General features: G+C 37.4%; 1 protein-coding gene across 2 annotated transcripts in view; it reads right to left on the minus strand.

The window, feature by feature from the left end:
• The window catches only part of p4ha2 (procollagen-proline, 2-oxoglutarate 4-dioxygenase (proline 4-hydroxylase), alpha polypeptide 2), a 33,991-nt gene extending 21,113 nt beyond the window's left edge, over positions 1-12,878 (minus strand). The window contains exons 1-2 of one of the 2 annotated variants that reach the window (XM_044140347.1): positions 12,717-12,878; positions 6,872-6,971 (exon numbers count right to left, since the gene is read on the minus strand). In XM_044140347.1, coding sequence (XP_043996282.1) covers positions 6,872-6,953 — 82 coding nt within the window. In that variant the 5' untranslated portion in view covers positions 6,954-6,971; positions 12,717-12,878. The remainder of the gene's footprint in view (positions 1-6,871; positions 6,972-12,716) is intronic. The other variant, XM_044140348.1, reaches the window with a different exon arrangement.
• Between the last annotated feature and the right edge of the window lie 7,045 nt (positions 12,879-19,923).

Genomic DNA, 19,923 nt, shown 5'->3' on the forward strand with positions numbered 1-19,923 from the left:
CCTCAATACGATGCTTTTGATGCATTTCTCTACAATCCTTCTCCAACTGAGAAGCAAACCTCCCCGGCTGGGGAGGTAGAGAAAAGTATCACTCAAGACGAAAGCAATTTTCCTCAATACGATGCTTTTGATGCATTTCTCTTCCTTCCATCTCCAACTCAGAAGCAAACCTCCCCGGCTGGGGAGGTAGAGAAAAGTTGCTCTCAGGATGAGGGCACTTTATCTGGATATGATGCATCTGTCTTCAACTCTTGTCCAACAGAGAAGCAAACCTCCCCGGCTGGGGAGGTAGAGAAAAGTTGCTCTCAGGATGAGGGCACTTTATCTGGATATGATGCATCTGTCTTCAACTCTTGTCCAACAGAGAAGCAAACCTCCCCGGCTGGGAGGTAGAGATTGCTCTCTGGATGAGGGCACTTTATCTGGATATGATGCATCTGTCTTCAACTCTTGTCCAACAGAGAAGCAAACCTCCCCGGCTGGGGAGGTAGAGAAAAGTTGCTCTCAGGATGAGGGCACTTTATCTGGATATGATGCATCTGTCTTCAAGCCTTATCCAACAGAGAAGCAAACCTCCCCGGCTGGGGAGGATTGCTTTCATACAGAGACAGTTGAGTCGGAAAGCTCTACTTCTGTTTTGATGAAGACGGCATTTGAAGAAAGTACCAATGATGAGAGTGCCCTTCAGACCACTGTAGCAGGAAATGATTTCTTTAATTTTCCCAAGGATCAAACTTCTGCGGCTGCAGAAGTTTGCGTTGAAACTGAGACAGTTGAGTCTGAAAACTGTCTTGCTTTGAAGAACAAGAAAATTGAAGACAGCACCAATGAAGAGAAAGCTGATGTAGGAAACGATTTCACCAATCATTCAATAGAACCAACTTCCCCGGCCGGGGATGTTTGCTTTGTAGATGAGCAGCTTCTCTCAGAAACAGATGTTTTAAATAACCAAATCAACAAAAACCAAGAAGGCAACATTGACAATATTTGTAAGTTTTCCAACCTTTGCAAAAATGGTTGGATGAACGCCAGTTTTCAAGGCATATTGAATTTGAATTTTACCAGAAAGTGCATTTTTCAAAATCCCAAGAAGTTTTCTGAGGCATCATCAGCCACACCATTATGTGCCAGTCTCATCTCTACAGCCGTTCACAATCCGGGAAAATATTTTACCCCACTGGAAATGGCCCGAGTTCAGATGGAACTGAGAGAAAATGAACTGTGGTCTGACTTGGGTAAAGACTATCACATTTCGTACTTATTGGAAGTTATTTTAACCTGGCTAAACTCAAGTGATAGAAACATGAAAATGCTAATGACAGGAGAGAAGACCTGCATGAAGTGTAAGAGAGATCTTATTGGACTCTTGAAGAGCAGCCCCCTCGTTGCTCTGCCTTCACTACGTGCAGAGAGCTTCACTTCTCTGTTTAACTGTTGGTTGGATTTTTGTGGGGAAACTCGCTGTTCAGTCTGCAAAAGGGTATTTAACAGAAAAAACTTTCTAGGCAATAATGAAGTGATTGTCCTGTTCCGGCAACTGTCGGCCAGGGCTTGGAATCCAATACTGGCTCCAAGTGCAACGCTTGACGTCCCCGGAAAAGGTGGAAATCAGACATACCATCTTTCTTCCATCATCTGCAGTAATTCGAAGCTGACACACTTCTACACCTTCCTGATCCGGGGACAACAGATATTCATGGCTGATGATGACCTTGTTATAACTCCAGGTGGCGACTGCAAGAAAGTAATTTGTGAAACGGGATTTGTTTACATTTATGAGAAGAAAACGGCAAGTGTAACGTCTTACCCTGCTCTCCCTCTCCAAAGCAGAGGGAGAGCAGAATCATTAGAAGATGTCGCTGAAATCAAGGCAGAAACCGTTTCTGAGTCTGTGGAGATTATTTTAAAAGAGAGAGAAAATCTGTTTAATAACCAAAACTATATATCTATTTGTGTAAATATATGTAAGAATATATCTAAGTGGGAGATATTATTGTTAATTTTGTGCTTATTTTGCCTGCTGCTGGTTATTTTTTGGATTTGTGATTTTTCATTCTTATATTTTTTTCTAATTTGTGTCTGTGGATTGATTTATGTGTTGGCAGTACCATGCCAAGAATTGGATGCTTTGCTTTAAATTTAATGACAACTGGAGGAAGGTATTCACCAGTTGTCATTAAATTTCCTGATTCAGTTTAAAATTACTTTATTGATCCCAAAGAAAATTGAATGTTCATCAGGATTCTTCAAAGAGCCATTGAGAACAAGACAATCCAAGACAATCGGATGAAGAGGATGATCAGGATTGTCCCTAATTTTCTTGATCCTATGAAGAATCCTTCTCTGCATGACCATCTCCAGAGGTTTCCCAGAACAGAACCAGAACAGAACCAATCTTCTTTACCAGGCTGTTGAGCATTTTTAGGTCCCTGGCGCTGATGCTGCTGCCCCAACAGATGGCGCTCTCAACAACAGATTATAGAAGGTCTGCAGCATCTTGAAGGACCTTAGCTTCCTCCAGGACTCCAGTCTGCTCTGTTCCTTCTCATAGACGCTTCCCTGTTGCGTCTCCAGTCCCGTCTGTGGTCCAGATGAACATTGAGGTGGTTATATTCCTCAACCACCTTCACTTCTACTCCCATGATGGAAACAAACTTTGATCTAATCCTGTTCCTCCTGAAATCAACAATCATCTCCTTTGTTTGTTTCAGGAACTTTCTCAGGCTTCCTCCATCAGTCCAAAAAGATTTTGTGCAAATTTGATAATGAATTGGCTAAGGAAGAAAATTTTAACTTGTTTATAACAATGATAATAAATAATAATATTAATATACATATACACATATGTATATATATATACATATACACATATGTATATATATATACATATACACATATGTATATATATATACATATACACATATGTATATATATACATATGTATATACGTATACATATATACACATATGTATATATATATACATATACACATATGTATATATATATACATATACACATATGTATATATATATACATATGTATATATATATACATATATATATACATATGTATATACGTATACATATATACATATATACGTATACATATATACATATACATATATACATATGTATATACGTATACATATATACATATAAACATATGTATATATGTATACATATACATATATATACATACTGTCCTTTTCATCCACATAAACTTGATAAAACATTGCCTCAATATCTGCCATTACTGCAATTGGTTCTTGGCGAAACCTTAACAGTACCCCAATAAGGGTGTTTGTTAAATCGGGACCTTGGAGCAACTCCTTGTTCAGAGAAGTTCCTTGGTTTGAGGATGTACAATCAAACACCACCCTCAGTTTGCGCTTTCGCTTATGGTAAACACCATGATGCGGAATGTACCAGACATGTCCATCCTCCCTGCAAAGCTGCTCTAATGAACCTTTTCTGCATAGCCCTTTTTCAAAATATCCTCCATGAAGGATGTGTATTCTTCTGCATACAACATATCCATCTTAAACCTTTTCATAAGGTGCAGTGTGCGTTCCTTAACCACTTTATAGATATCAGGCATAACTTTGTCTTTATTTCTGAAAGGAAGTGGTAGGTGATAGTGTCCATCTTTAATATACAATGAGCCAGAAGCAATCTCCATAAAACACTTATCCTCAACAGACATCTCATTTTTCTCCTCATACAAGTTCTCAGAGAAATCCTGGTTATATTGTCTGATGAGTAAATCCTTCAAATCAGTAACCGAAATTATACTTGACACTGCAATAGGCCCAAAATATTCTGTGGTACTATCAACACCAAGTGGTCCAGTTACCACCCATCCAAGCACTGTTTCCATTGCATACGGTCCGTTATCATGACTGTTTATTATTCTCCATGGCTCTAATGCTCGAGGAACATCAGTTCCAATGAGTAGTTCAATGTCTGCCTCAATTTTCTTTAAATGGACACCCTTGAGATGAGGCCACATCTCCAGATCAGCTTGTGTGATTATGTTTTCTTTTGAGACAGGTATTTTATCCTGTGTGTAAACCTTTGGCAAGTCCAAGTATGTGCAGCCCTCCAAGTCTCCCACCTCTAGTCCTCTAACCTCATAGGTTCCTGCAGGCTTTTCCTGTCCCATTGTTCGCAGAAGTATCTCAGTTTTGCGTCCTTTCAAACTTAGTCGGTTCATCAATCTTTCAGTACAAAATGTTGCCGTGCTGCCCGGGTCAAGGAAAGCATAGGTCTGAATATATTTGTCCCCGTTTGCCACCTTAACTCGGACGGGAACAATTGAAAGTGCACATTCTCTCCCGGCCCTGGTTGCATCACCTGCTGAAACAAGAGCACTGCTTATGGAAATTACTTCAGTCTCAATTTGACTGTCCTGCTGCACAACTTTTGCACTTTTAATATGAAGTACTGTTGGATGTCTCATTCGACAAACTTGACACATTAATCTCCTCTTACAATTTTTGCTTAAATGACCTTTTAGTAGGCAACCAAAGCAATATCCATGACTTCTCAAAAATTCAACTTTAGTATCATGTGACTCTGTTTTAAAACGCGAACAGTCAGTTAAGTTGTGTTTTCCCTCACAAAATCCACAGTGATGGATGATGGGACTGGTTATCGTTTCAGGAGGTGGTGGAGGCAAAACATCCTGTTTTCTCTGTAGATATTGATGTTGCAAAGCTGCTGTTTTTACCTCTTGTTGATTTTAGCTCACCTTTGCCTCTTGGGAATGTTTTTTTGATTGTTGTTTGGTCTTGAAGGTCTCCAAACAAAGGATCCAAAAGCATATTAGCATAGTTTTCCACAAACTCGACAAGATGTTTAAATCTCACTCTCCTGCCAGTTCTCTGTTGTATTTCATAAGCTGTGGTTCGCCATCTTTCTCGCAGTTTATAAGGTAGTTTGGATGCTAGCAGCCTTAAATTTGATGGAATTTCAAGTTCCTCTAAGTACTGTAAGCAGTGTTGTGAAGTAACGAAGTACATGTACTTCGTTACTGTACTTAAGTACAATCTTCGTGTATCTGTACTTTACTTAAGTATATTTAATAATGAATACTTTCAACTTTTACTCCACTACATTTTACAGTATCTGTACTTTCTACTTACTACATTTCTACAAAACCGTCGCGTTACTCGTTACATCCAAGTCGCATTGCGCTTTTTTTCCCATTAAAATATGAAGTTCAGGGACTTAACAAGGCGCTGTAAATCCAAGCACTAACGTGACCTACTAATTACTGTCGTCACCCATCGCCTCCTCCTTTCAGTCGCACGCGGAGCTCCCAGACATGCGCAGTGGTTTCCTCTAAGCGGGAGATGATTGTGTCTAATCGTCAATAATAGAATTTCGCTACATAAATCATAAGATTTGGCGGTGGAAACTTCGTCCAACTTTTAGCGTCACTTGGAAAGGAAGCTTAAAGGAAGGTAAGCTAAGTGGACGTGATGTTAGCAAAACTAGCTGTACAGAGACACATATGGTGCTTCTGCGATGAAAAAACGTTGTCAGTCATACGTTTAATTATTGTGTGGAAGTGTTGTTTTAGGTGTCGCATATATGGGACAACGCTGTGACCAAAGTCTGCTATATAGTGATAGTGATGAACAATCCGATTCTTCTGGACGGATTTTTACTAAGTCCTACAGGACTGAAGCCTCACTGAGAGCCGTACTTTTACTTTTAATACTTAAGTATTTTTAAAAGCCAGTACTTTTTTACTTTTACTCATGTAAAAATGTTAATGTAGTACTTTTACTTTTACTAGAGTACATTTTTGTCCATGTATTTGTACTTTTACTTAAGTACATTTTTTTAGTACTTTCTACAACACTGGTTAAATATGATTTTACTGATTGCAAGTTTTTCAGTTGTCCTTCTGACTGAATAGCTGCTGTATTGTGCCTGCAAATATTTTTGAAATTTATGTCTAAATTAGGTGAATTTACTGCCAGATCATTTTGCCAGATCACGTAGCAGTATTTATACCAAAAGCGAAAAATTAGCAGCAAATCCAGGTGATGGGAACCGGCAGCAAAAGACCTGATCGCAGCAAACCTGTCTTGAAGCTTTGAGTTAGATGACTACAGGTGTTGATGACCAGTGAATAATAAGAATGTATTTATTATGTCATATATGCAAATAAGTGTTCAAATATTCAGATAAGCATAAATAATCTATCAAGCTAAAGATTGCGAATGCAATGAATGTAAATGTTTATTGGGATGAAGGATGTTAAATTCATGGCATATTGTTTGGCATAAGATCTTGGTCTCATTTTATTTATTCTCTTCATATTTTATAATCACCCTAAGACAGTGGTCCAAAACCTTTTTAGTACAGCGGACCGGTCAACCCTTCGCGGACAGGGGGATTGGGCGTGCTGCGTTGTGAGGATCGAGACCGATGCCGTTGTTTCTTTCTCATTCTGCTGCCTGTTGGCGCGCAAGACGTAACCGACAGCATCCGGTTTAGGATTTTCAAAATAAAAGCTCCTCCAGACTCAATACATAGAACGGACTTATTTAATTAATTCTTGCGCGGCCCGGTACCAATCGGTCCACGGACCGGTGGTTGGGGACCACTGTCCTAAGAGATTAAATAACTGTTACTGCTGTGAAGAGGGGATAGCTTTATATGAGTTTTGGTAATATTATAATTTGGATATTGTTGCTATATGGGAGTAGAACTTATGTAAATTTTATTGCAATGTGTATGTCCTCATAACTTGATATTCTTCAACATGTAGAGAGTGACAAGGTATTTGCAAGCAAATCAAGGAAAAAAAATTAAAAATAGCATTTTAAAACAAAGAAATAAGTTAATTTTTAACCTACCAATAGAGGTAAAGATGTCCCCACGTGTAGACCAGCAGCAGCACAGCAAAACCCAGGAGATACAAAACACATGGTTCCTCATTTTGTCCACTTTGGTAACCTTTAATAACAGAAACAGAGCATATTATATTGAGAAGACTGACAAAAAAAAACACATTATAGTTAAAAATTACATAGATTTTTACCTTTTTAAAATGTTACAATTATGATTTTAAAATATAAGTTAAGGATGTTGTGTTTCTGTATCAACACAGTTTATATGTCCAGTTCTGCATCAAATTACCAAGAAACAAAATAACTCTTAAAATACTTCCAAATAAAAACTTGTTTCATCTGCAGGAGAGCTGAATGTGAAACATGTTAGTAAATTTCCTCATTTCACTTTTTACCTGGATCATGTACAGAAATGTCTGTGGAAGTTTTTATTGCTTTTTATTAAAGCTTTACTTTATCTTTTAACATGGATTAAAAGATAAAGTGGCCACATTTCTTAATATGGCCACCAGATGGCTGTTGATAATGTTTATGATAAAATTCAAACTTTGCAATAAACTAGAACAGACCATAAAAAAGGTCCAACCTCATTCCAATTTCCACATCTGGAATATGGATGAAAAGTGATAAGAGGAAGATTAAACCAAGCAAATAGTTGAGTTTCAGTACAAAAGCTGCAGAAAAATTCAGCGTTTCTTTGTTTTAAATGTTTTTAGAAGCTTCAACTGTTTTCTGGGCCAAAAGGAAAATGATCTGTCTGAGCTCTTTGTTCATGGAGCAGAAGACAGAGAAGTTTTCCTTGTGAAAGTCACTACAAGTGTCTTTGTTTTGGTCTCAATTGGATCTCAGGGTTGACTGCATCAACCATCCCAACACGTACACACTGTTACTGCCAAACACCGCCACACACTGTCTGCTCAACTCTATAATCAAGGATTTGAGAAAAACAAAAACAAGAAGCAGAATAATGTTGCTCCTTTCTTTTAACAGCAGCCATTTTACAAACAATTCATCTGCTAAGATAACATGAAGCACTTACATTTTGCAGCCAGAATGTTGCAAGTTAATCCGTAAAGAAAAAACAGTGATTTGAGGAACATATTTTTAAAAAGACAGCACATATAAGGTGCTTCCTAAATGAAATTGCAGGTACTATCAGTTCTTTTGTAAAAGGAAACAACTTTACATCCCTTTTCACAGAGTGACAAAAATAAGCATTTTCCTGAAAGCCATACAAAAGAATAATCAGGAACTGGAAGTAGATAAGAAAAGTCTCTGATAGACTTAAATAAAGGCTAACATAAACTCTATTTATGCCGGTGCAGAGAAAGAGTTCATTACTGCCTTCTTCTACTTTAAATGTCTCTACAATTATAGTTATTATAATGGAATGTGCCACAGCCTCTTGGAGCCAATGAAGGACTAAAACTCAAATATCTAGACATTTTTACTCTCTTTTTTGAAAGACCCTATCTTCTCCAGCATGAAGAGCTGCACATGTGCTTTATATCAAGTTTCGAAATACAATTTAATTGTTTGACTTCTAAAGCTTTATTTGCTTTGTGCATTTTGCAACAACACAAAAATAAAGCCAGAGTGCAGAAAGATCATCAGTTTCACCAACAGAATTTCACTAATTCAGAGATTAATTAATTACACAGTGATGTTTTTATAATAGTAGCTAACAGCTAATGAAACCCAAAAATGTGTCATATTCTACAAATATTGCTGCAGTTTACACATAAATGACTGATGTCCTTCATAACAGCTAAGATGATTTTATGAAACTTAAAAAAATTAGAGCTACAACAGAGTTTCCATCTTTTAAATGCGTTTAACTTGACTGGTTCATCTAAATAGTGCAGGCCCAGGTCATTATTACCACAGTCCTAAAATGGAAAAGAAGTGACCAAACCCCCCCCTGCCATCGGTAATTTACACCCAGAATGATTACTCAGCTCAAACATAGTCTCGCCTGTTGCTGCACGCAGAAACACCCATGGTCACATTCCTGAAGCAAACTGGCGTTCCAGATACTTCTGGGTTCCAACTCCTTCCTGACATTTCTGTAAATTGTCAGGAATAGCAATAGGTAGAGAGGTAGATAAGATAAACAGACACGGTTGGCTTTATTTTCAACCAGTTGTACTTGGCCTCTATTTTTAACAATGAGTCACACATTGAGAAAATGTTTTTCCATGTCGTAAGTCAGACTGGATGTTAATGTTTCACACGTGTTCCCTTAAGAATAAACCGAAAAACGTTCTGAGTGTAAAAACAGTGATTTCCCTGAACAACCTGCTGGATTCCTGCTCTATCAGGACGACAAGGGCGAAGCGGCTGACATAAGGGCTGAGCGGACAGAATCTGAAGAACAAATATTTATTCCAACAGTAAACATTTCAACATCTGCAGCAAACACAGAAAGAACATGATCGCTGTCTCTGTAGCAGCTGGAAATAACATCAGAGGATAAACCCTTAATCTACTGCCTCCCAGTAAAAGACTAAAACGTGGGTCAAAAGAGAACATTAAACAGATCTAATGTCTGATATAAGAGAACACCAAGCCAACATTTCCTTCACCTTTCTGCAATTTTAGGAATTTACATCACACTCCGAATAATTCAGTAGTTGAAACTGAAGACAACGTTCATCCTCCAAGAGAGAAATGATGCTGCAATTTCCCATCACTGAGTGTAAACAAAGAGTGATAAAGAGCAGCTTCTCTCCTGACTGATGGTAATCACACCACTGGACTCCTGAGCACGCACACACACACACGCACACGCACGCGCACACACACACACACACACACACACACGCACACACACACACACACATATGCCCACACAGAATCCTGTGTGAAATGAATGCATGTACTTCAGGACAGCAGACATGTTGATACTGTAAACATGATGACACAGTTTCAGATTTAAACCTTTCTTAGCATTTCATTTTCACCACAATTCTGAAAAAAAAAAAACAATCCTATTGAATTTAGATTAGTTTCAAAAATCTCAATTTATTCTTCAGACTTCCAAATTGTGCTTTGTACTTTGTAGTTTTGTCTATGTTATACCAGACTGCAAAGGGAAATAACTGTATGAAATTATGTCAGATTTATTCCCTTTTTTTATCCCAAAATCATAATTTTCAATGGTGTTTTACTTGACCAGTCACTGAGCTTATATTGAATAAATACTGGGGGTTTTTTAAGACTTTTCAACCACCATTGGTCATCAAATTATTCATATGTACAGTTTTTCATCTTCAGGTTTAGAAAAAACTAGAAAACTACATTGAGTAAGAAAAAAGCACAAAATGGAGGGAACAAATCAGGGAAGGTGTCAACTGCCCACTAAAACCTAATCAAAATACATTATAAATAACAAAATAAAAGAAATAAAAGCTCCGGTTCTCAGTCAGGAGCTGGTGGAAGTAGCTGGGGAGAAGGAAGTCTGGGCCTCCCTTCTGACGCTGCTACCCCCGCGACCCGACCCCGGATAAGCGGAAGAAGATGGATGGATGGATGGATGGAAAAGCTCAGTCAAAAATACCTGAATGTCCAGGGAAAACAAACAACTCTTGTGATTTTCACCTCCACTAAACTTTTGCATGAACATCTACTTTGTTATAAGGTCATCTTGCAATGAACGTTGCAGAAACACTGCGTTGTCCAGAAAGGAAGTGAGCATTTCCTGACCAATGGACACAGTAAGGCAAGAAAAATAGTGGACTAAAGTACAGTAATTGGCTATACTTTGATGCAAATGGCATTCAGATCAGTGTTTCAAATCTGTTCATCTCATATCAGTTTACAGAAAGTTCTCAAAGTCAAAATATTAAATCGGAGACTCAAATCTTGTTTAAATTTACATCTAGTCACCAAACTGGACATGAGCACAGCCATGTTGTACACACTTTCCTGTGCCATGGCAACACTGATAACAAGATGCAGTAGTAAATATAAATCAAGCCAAAAAACATTTGATGCTGTGCTTCAATATTTTTAAGGTTAGCAGTAGCATTTCATCCCCTCTGCAGGCTGTATTTCTAAATGATCCCTGTATGAGTGTGCATGTCATCGGCCTTTCAGCCTAATCCCTGCTGACAGATTGATGTCATCTTTTCTTTTGTTGCCTCCATATAATGTGTGTGTTCCAGTGGTTGCCACAGTCAATTAAAATCATTGTAATCACTTACCTGAACACACAGACCTTTATAGTGAAACTGGGCTCTGATGACATTACACCATGCACTCAAAGTGAGCAAAGCCTGGGCTTTTTATGGAGCTTTTTACAACACAGAGACAGTTTGATCTACGACTGGGGGACTATCCGAGCAAAAACTGTTAGAACTTTGACATTTTACTGGTTTGCTGGATTACTTTGTTCAGATATTAAAATCTCAATAAACTCGAAACACATTTAATAGAAAGGGAAAACCCAATTGTATAACTTTTTCACTCTATTTTTTCTTCAGTCATTCTGTAAAACATTTGACTAATCAGCTGACTGTGCCAAAGACATTTTCTGAATAACTGTTTTAAAGAACCGGAAGCTTTTTGGTAGAAGAATATATGAAAACTGTGTGGGGTTTTTCACATAGAAAACATGGTGTCCTCGTCGTTGTCTAACTGCCAGTATCTTACCTTTTAATGCTACTTGGTACCTTATTTGACTCACAACTTATACAAAAACTGATCTACAAGCTATTCAGGTTCTTATATCTAGCATGTCCGAACTGCATTTCATTTCCCAAACTGGGAAATGAAAGAAATACTATCAAGGTATAAAAATATTTAAATCCCAATAATGCAGTGCAGAATACAAATTGCACTCAGCACATCTTAAGGATGACACTGAATGAATGGAGAGTGAGCTCTGCTTTTATCAATAATTCACTCTGCACATTCGCTGGGCCTGCTGCAGTCGCAGTTGACCTGCTGCATCAGTAAAAATTACATAAATTAAAATTTTGGGGGTTAATAAAACATTTTCAACCATATCAGATTTTTGTGGTATTTCCATAAACCGGTTCTTGAAAAGTCAAACTAGCAGCAGTGGGGTTGTTTAAAATACCTCCACATATTAATTTTGATGAGCCACACCAAGCTATCAGTTCGACCCCCTCCTCCTCCAGGCCACCTCTTAGGAAATGTTCTGGCCCGGTTTGACACTGAAGAAAAACGTTCTGCTATCATTTCTCAGGAGAATTCATCTGGCATGTAAGAATAACCTGAGTGTTTAGTAAATTACATATTTAAAGTTTCCTGGAGCATGTTGGATTTGGTAAAAAGCCTTCCTCATCATCTCTTCACCTGGGTCCGAGCAGACCCGGTGACGTCAGCTCCGGTCAGTTGCTTCTAGAAAAATCCTACAACTCTTGTCGCTCTGTAAGATCCAGTTTGTCTGCTTGTACTCCCAAATTATGCAATAAATAAAACATGTGCTAATTTTTCATATTAAAGCGTGTGTGAGAGAGACAGTGTGAAACGGTCCCCCCTCTACGGGAAAAGAGGGGGACTTGTCAGAAAGTTCGCGCAAAGTTTTGAAAGTTTCCTCCAGTCTGCCAAGAAACATTGTAACGCAACAGTTTCACTGTTTCATTTAACGACGCCACACACTCCTCCGAAGTAAACACACACATCACTACATATTAAGTATTCGTTGAACTTGAACCACATAAGGTTTTTGGTCTGAAATGTTCAAAAATAATCCGAAACATCGCCTGTTGTACACCCCAGAACAACCTTCACAGCATGTTCTAGAGGCAGAACATGCTCAGCGATTCAAATGATGTAAAGAGAAGCTTGTATGGCAGCAAATAAGCTAATACTGTAGGCCTACCTTCTGTACACCTCTGGAGTCTTTAAACGAAGACTGTCACGCTTCCTTGTGTGGACGAAAATCCACTTGGCACCCCCGGGGTTATGAAGAGTACAGAGGGAATGCGTTTGGAACCGCTGCCACGTACAGAACAGACTGGAGGATTAGACCGTAAGTACAGGAAGAGAAGCGCAGGGACATTGTGTACCGAGAGTTTCCCCCTTGTGCTGCATTTGGGTGCAGTTCCTGAAGTAAGAAATGTGATATTGAAGTTCAACTTACAAATTTACATATAAAATTTACATTCAGAAGAAAGTCAGTGATTATTTCTTCTATAAAATTATTGCAATAGTTTGCCTCTTGTTCTTAAACACAGACATTGTCATATATTAAAATTACATTTAGTTTAGATACTTAATGTGGAATAAATACGGTAGGCTGCTCTGCTGTCAAAGCAGCACAATCAACCCTTTTGTTGGTTTAGGTAACTGGATGATCCTATCAAAAACCAGTAATGCAAAACAGATATAGCCATGTTAAACTTCTCATTGTTCAAAATAATCTCCGTTTCTGATACATGTTTATTTTCCATGTTGGTTTGGTGCTCCAAAATGACAATCCTTAAAGGTGAGGGTGTACAGAAAAAACAGCGCCTCCTGCAGTCACAGTTGTTGTAAGTAATTTGAATAAGACTTTTTCCGCTTCTCGCTGCCCGTAAAAATTTCTATTATTTTTCACATAATATAAACCCCCTCAACCCAAAGTACTTAAGGCAAGATTTGTGATAGCAGTTCAGTTCCTTAAATTTATATTAATTACTTACTTTAATTAAATTATTGAATGGTATTGCAGCATGAGATATAGTTTTAACAAAATACTATTCAATAATTTAACCCTCACATTTGGAACAACCTCTATAAAGTCTTGATTGTAGCTAATATGTTTTTAAATAAATGTTAAGAATATGTATATTTAGTTAGGATCCCATCTAACTTTATTATTTCAATTATCTGTCTTAAATATTTTAGTAAGATTTCTTTATTTGATTCCATTGCATGTCTAACTTAAACTCAACGTCTGATATTGTTCTTTTGATGTAGTTTTTAACTACAATCAGAAGGAGAATGTATTCATCATAAATGAATGCCTTGTCTATCTCCCCTTATGTTATACAATTTAACAAAACAGCAGATATTATTATTATTATTATTATTATTATTATTATTATTATTATTATTATTATTATTATTATTATTATTATTATTATAAATAGTAATAATAGACTTAGTGGTTGTGTTTTTATTCAATTAATCCCTTTCTTTCAAGTTATTTATACAAATAGGATCAGTTTCTTAAATTTATATTTAGTTTATTCTTTAGTTGCAAAAAATCAAAAGTTACTTTAAAGCACTTTACTAAACAAACAAGCCCAATTTATACTCAATATAAGCTCCGTTATTTCCTCCAAGAGCCTATAAAAATGGGTTCCGATTTTTTTCTCAAGCAAGTTTTAATATTTCTTATTACAGTTTATCTTTTATGTTCGTTACGGTAATGTAATCCATGCAAGCCGTCACGTTTGCAGTTTGGATTCTGGTTTCCGAGGCTTGTTTTTGGGTGGACTGAGCTCCAGATGGAGAAAAAGAAATGGCTTTAATTATGGCCTGTTGTTAAAGGTCCTACTCATTTCTGCTGTGCTATTTAAATCTCTATAATCTGCATTCTGTGCTAGTGGAACCAATGGGAGACAATACACGAATAAAGAAGATTTGATATAAAGGCCTATAATTTAAAGTAGCTTGATTACAATGGTCGGGAGGGGTGCTGGTGCATATCTCCAGCTAACGTGGATTTTATAGTGAATAGCTAAATTCACGTATAAACTTCATCACACATTGAATTACCAGACTTTGAAACATGTTCGATATATTCAAGTATATTTAGACAGTGCTTTAAAAGTTAGGATCTTTGACTTTGAAGAGTAAACACAGATTCCATACAAACGTCCATGATGCTAAAAATAACATTTAACAATCAGGTGTCTCGACAGAGTTTAACCAGTAGGTGTCACTGTTGGTTCCCTTTAGTTCCCAGCAGGCATTTGGTCGGAAATTGTGAAAACAGAAAGCAACACAGAAGTTGAATACAATTCAAAAATTACGTGTTTTACGTAAAGATGCATGTCTTTGAAATAAACTGTTTGGTTTTGTCTTGTTATTCTGACATTTGCTTTATTTATGTGACTGCAGTTGAAATCATTAGAACAGCCCTGGTTTCCTCTGGGTTTGTGCCCTAATTCCTCTCTGCTTCACCGTGTTAGTCAGCCTTAGTCATCAGGAGTCATCATAAAAAATAAAAAAATTCTCAAAATATACCACATACTAATACATTAGAGTAATATTTATGTTATGTTAATGTCCCTTTTTTGGCTTGTTTAGATGTTTCTTAAAATCCTACACCAGCCCTTCAAGTAACTGCTCTGGCTCAGTGCCTTAATAAGGATGGAGTTCTTTTTTTCTTCCCTTTCTTATTGGACCATTTAGCACTGACTGGTCTTTGCCTTAAATACATGTCAGGGTTACCTTCCATCAGGTATTTACATCTACTTAGTGTTTCCAACACCACAACAGAGATAACATAATTAGTTTCTGAGCTGCTCAAGTCTGCAACATCCTATAAACTCAGATTTGCAAAAACTATTTTCCACTTTAAATCAAGACAGGATGCATTGTTTGTTACAACTTTATAGTAGAAGTAAAAACCACATCTTGTTTTTAATGCTATTCATTTGACTGTTTATGCTCTTTCGCTTTTTGGAATGAACACTACAATAGGTACAGTCATGTAGAAATTTCTTCTCGTTTTCCATACAAAGTGCTTTACATGAGCCAAACTAAAAGAATGAAAATAAATACATTAAAATATTCCAAAAAGGCCAAATTAAACTAATCAAATGAATAAAAGCTATTCAAAAGGCAGCAGGAAGAAACATTTAAGAGCTGTTACGTTATCATTTGACATGTAATATAATAAACAAAAAGATTCAACTCAAAACTTCTTTATAATAGTGAACTTTATTGAAAAAGGGACAATGAACAGAAAATGTTAATTCACATCTACAATCTCAAAAGTGGATACACAATACAACAATAAACAAAACAAACACACAATCACTGGCGCACACACACACACACACACACAGTCATGCAGCTGAGTGTCTTAAACAATATTTTCAAGATGCAGCTCCTCAAATCACTGATTAGTAGCCTTTACAGAAAAAGCTGATCGTCTGGCATCAGTACGGCGAAATGAGATGGTATAGTGAGTTCAGCGTTAGAAATGAATTTATAAGGCTTCACAGCTGCACAGAGCAGAAATATCCACTAGGTGTCAGTAGTTCTCAATGGCTAGAAACTGCTTTCACTGCCTGAAACCTTCATAAACTTTCAGCAACACCAAGAAACTTCATCAAGTCACTGATTAATAATTAGAACAAACAACATTTTAATGCTTCTTTCCATCAATTGCTTGTTTTCATGTAAGTTGTGTTTATGTCTGTTAGAAATATTTATCTTTCTGCTAGAAATTTATTAGATTACTTTTTTTATAAGCAATCTTATAAAAAAAAAAGATTACTTTTTTATAAGTTGGTCGTACTGTTGCTTTGCAGCAAGAAAGTCCCAGGTTCTTTCTGTATGGAGCTTAAGTGCATGCATGCTTAATCCAGCTTCCTTCCTCAATCCAAAAACATGACTGTTGCGTTGATTGGTCTCACTAAATTGTCCCCAGGTGTGTGTGTGTGTGTGTGTGTGTGTGTGTGTGTGTTGCCCTGTGATGAACTCGTGAACAGGACAGAGGTACCAGCAACTCTTCAAGGATAACTGGGTGTAGACAATGGATGGATTTTTTTAAAAACATTCATCAAAGAAGAAAATCTATTTTCATGCACCTCTTTGGAATCAGACCCAAAATTGCATCAGTGTCAAATTGCTACACAAAACCACATATCTTCTTCCACCTATTTATTTAGCCAGAGTTAAAAAGTTCCAGATGTTCCAACTGCTTGTTTTGGTTCAATTCATCCCACACTTTGCTCTGGGTGCTAAACTGGCCAATTCAGGGGTCACAGGGTGAACGATGGCCCCCGCCCCTTTTGGGGCAGCAATGATTTAGTGAGGACATTTATATGGACAGACGGTGTTGCACATGTGTCGTCATGCATGCTTTTACTCTGTGGTCGTCTGCTTTGCTTTGGCCTTAAGCGCTGAAAGTGAACACAGGGAGTGAGGTTTGGATTTCAGCTGCTTTAATCAAAACCTCATCAGCTGAGTTCAGAAGCATGACAGGAAGGCCAGTCTCTGATTTTAATTCCTCCCTGGTGGGAGTCCAACAAACACTGTAAGACACAGAGAAAACACACTGGTGTCTTAGTCAGTAACTGCAGCCAAATAATGAGGTTGAAAAAAGATAAAGTGCAGAAAGATTTAGAATTCCCACGACTGTCTTTCTGTCTGGTTTCTATTCCATCTGTGCCAAAGAAAGATTTGCTATAATCTATGTCAAACTTTTATTTATCAGACACACTTTTCTTCTGTACACAGTATTTTAGTTGTAGTTTGTATAAATCCAGTGCCAAACAGTGATTCATGGCTGATTGGGATCCATAATCTGTCTTTCAGCGCTGACGAGGAGCATCAGGGTGCCGTTCACACAACACTGATGTCAAATGCTGTTTGGAAGGGATCCAGAACATTTGTTGGAGCGATGCAGATGTCCCACATGGGTGATGCCTGGCCCACAGAAATCACAGGAGGCTAAAAGTGAAGTTTGCTTACAGGCAGCTTTGTGACATCGTGTGAATCCGTCCACTTGAGTGTTTGAGGTTTCAAGAATCCTCCCTGGATGAGACTTACATACAAATCAAACTAGAATAAACAATAAACCGTTAGATTCACAGTTTATCTTCACTTTTCTTGTTAGTCTGTATTTAGCGGCTGTCACTGCAAAACACAATCTGAGTTTAGTCTCAAATTGAGGAATGTAGTAGCTACAAGAGTGTGTCCAACAAAATGAATAAATATGCAGCTATGACTACGACATTGTTGGTAATGTGAGAGTAAAGTAAAATTATATCTGGTGCTTAATTTTAAAGCACAATAAATCATAACCGTCATTAAAAAGTTAGTCAAAGACAAACTCTAAGGTCCAGCAGTGATGTTCATAAGGGCTAGAAATAAAAACAAATATGTCTAGCAAAAAAATAAATAATTAGTTCAGATTTGAAGAAGCTAACAATCGAGGAAATCTTATTTATTCACTGACATTATGGAAACAGTCACTCAGTGACAGTAAAGAGATGTTTTCATTTGCAGTCATTTGGTGACTCACGAATAGAAAGCTTTGTCATCAACACACATATGGAAAATAATTTGAATATTTTATAGTCTCAGCTAGGGGAAGCATATGGATATTGAATAAACAGTGTCTGAAAATTGAGCCCTGAGGAACCCCACAAACTACTTAATTAATTTTCTCAGAATATTCCAAACTGGGAGAAATAGTAAATAATCCTGTGAAATCAAAGAGTTTGGAAGTTTAAAGGTTAATTTATTATAACTGGCGTTTCTGGTCCTGGTTATTTAACTGCTTAGCAATGATAAAAGCACTTTGTGATATTTTGTGCAGCTGAACAAATAAAATTCTTCATTTCCACATTTGTCAGTTTGTTTCGTTCTTCCCTCTTAACTGTCTTTGTGGCGGCGCTCCTGTATGAGCCTGTAAGCACACGTGTTTACTTGTGATTGAGTGAAAGTGTTCGATCACGCCTAAAATATCCTTTCACCAAAGCATTATTGGGCTATTCAATGAATCAGTGAGTTACGACTTGACAAATATTGACACAGCTCCTCTTGGTGACGAAACAAGCAGCTCCAGCAGATGCACAAACAAGTTGCAGCTCATTATGGTTGTGAAATGCTTAAGGAGGGGTGAGGACGAGTGAGCTCACACTTCGATCATCCTAAGACCCACTGCAGAGCCAGTACAAGGTACAAGCGAGCCAGGTCAAAGGTGAGGGCCCCCAAAGTGTTGAGGGCCTTCCAAGAACACTTGACAACCAATGAAAGCTGGATTCTTCTTTCGGCTTAATATAAATCTATGATATTAGTGGTAGCAGGAGGGAGATAAGCTGAACTGGATATGACCACAAAGCTCTTTACAGTTCGGGTCTTGCTCTGTCACAACAGGTAATTTGTTTGGAAAACACCAGAATTCAATTTACTTATTTATCAATCAGTGTTCATTAAGAAGATTGTGTTTATTTACTGCTTGCTCCTTAAATCAGTTTTCTGATTTATTTAATCTATCTATAGTTGGTTATAATGCTTTAATTTAAGCCTTGGTGTAACTTGGTTTCACTCACTATCCCAGGTTTGTTTTTCCTGTTTAAATGGCTGTATGACGTCACTAATTGCATCACAGAGTTGTACCAAAATGGGGGGAGGAGGGGGAGTTTTCTTTGGTATTGTATTGTTCGTTTTCTTTGAACTAACCTTTTGAATCGCCCTGTATCAGATGTTTTATTTCGCAGACTATTTAATGTAAATGAGTTTGCAAATTAGATTCATAATCTTATTCCTGTTCCTTTGTATAAATTTTGTTGTACGGTTTCAGTATGGTTTATGAAGTGCAGGTATGTTGCCGATTTGAAATAAAACCAGTAAGATTTTGGCTACTGGAGCTGGATGTCACAAATTAAAGGTGACATCCTCCAGCAGAACTTGGAACTGGCTGCTGAAGCTGCTTTCTTTTCACCTCTCTTTGCTGCTTTGGCTACACTATCTCACACAAGTTATAAAATGTGTTATTTTATAGACAGAGTACAAGTTTTATCTAAATATTTTTTTTTAATTTATAAAAAATAAATAGGGGTCTTTTTGTGCATGTGCATGTGTGGGTTCTCTCTGGGTACCCCAGCTTCCAAGTTTTTAATTTGGTCTTCTTTAAACTTTAGCTCTAAATTTAGGCAAATTTAGCAATTAAAATCGTTCACTTCCTTCTTTTAAATGAAGTTCTTTATCTGCACTGCAAATACGCTGCATCAGTGGCAATGTCTCCATGCCTGTATTCATCATGTATTATGATCTGCTGACACAAGCCCACACACCCTTCTCTTTACAAACTGGTGCCAAGTTGTTTTATAACATAAACAGAATAACTGTCACCCCAG

Source organism: Gambusia affinis, linkage group LG15 (assembly GCF_019740435.1).
Source record: "Gambusia affinis linkage group LG15, SWU_Gaff_1.0, whole genome shotgun sequence".
Classification (NCBI taxonomy): domain Eukaryota; kingdom Metazoa; phylum Chordata; class Actinopteri; order Cyprinodontiformes; family Poeciliidae; genus Gambusia; species Gambusia affinis.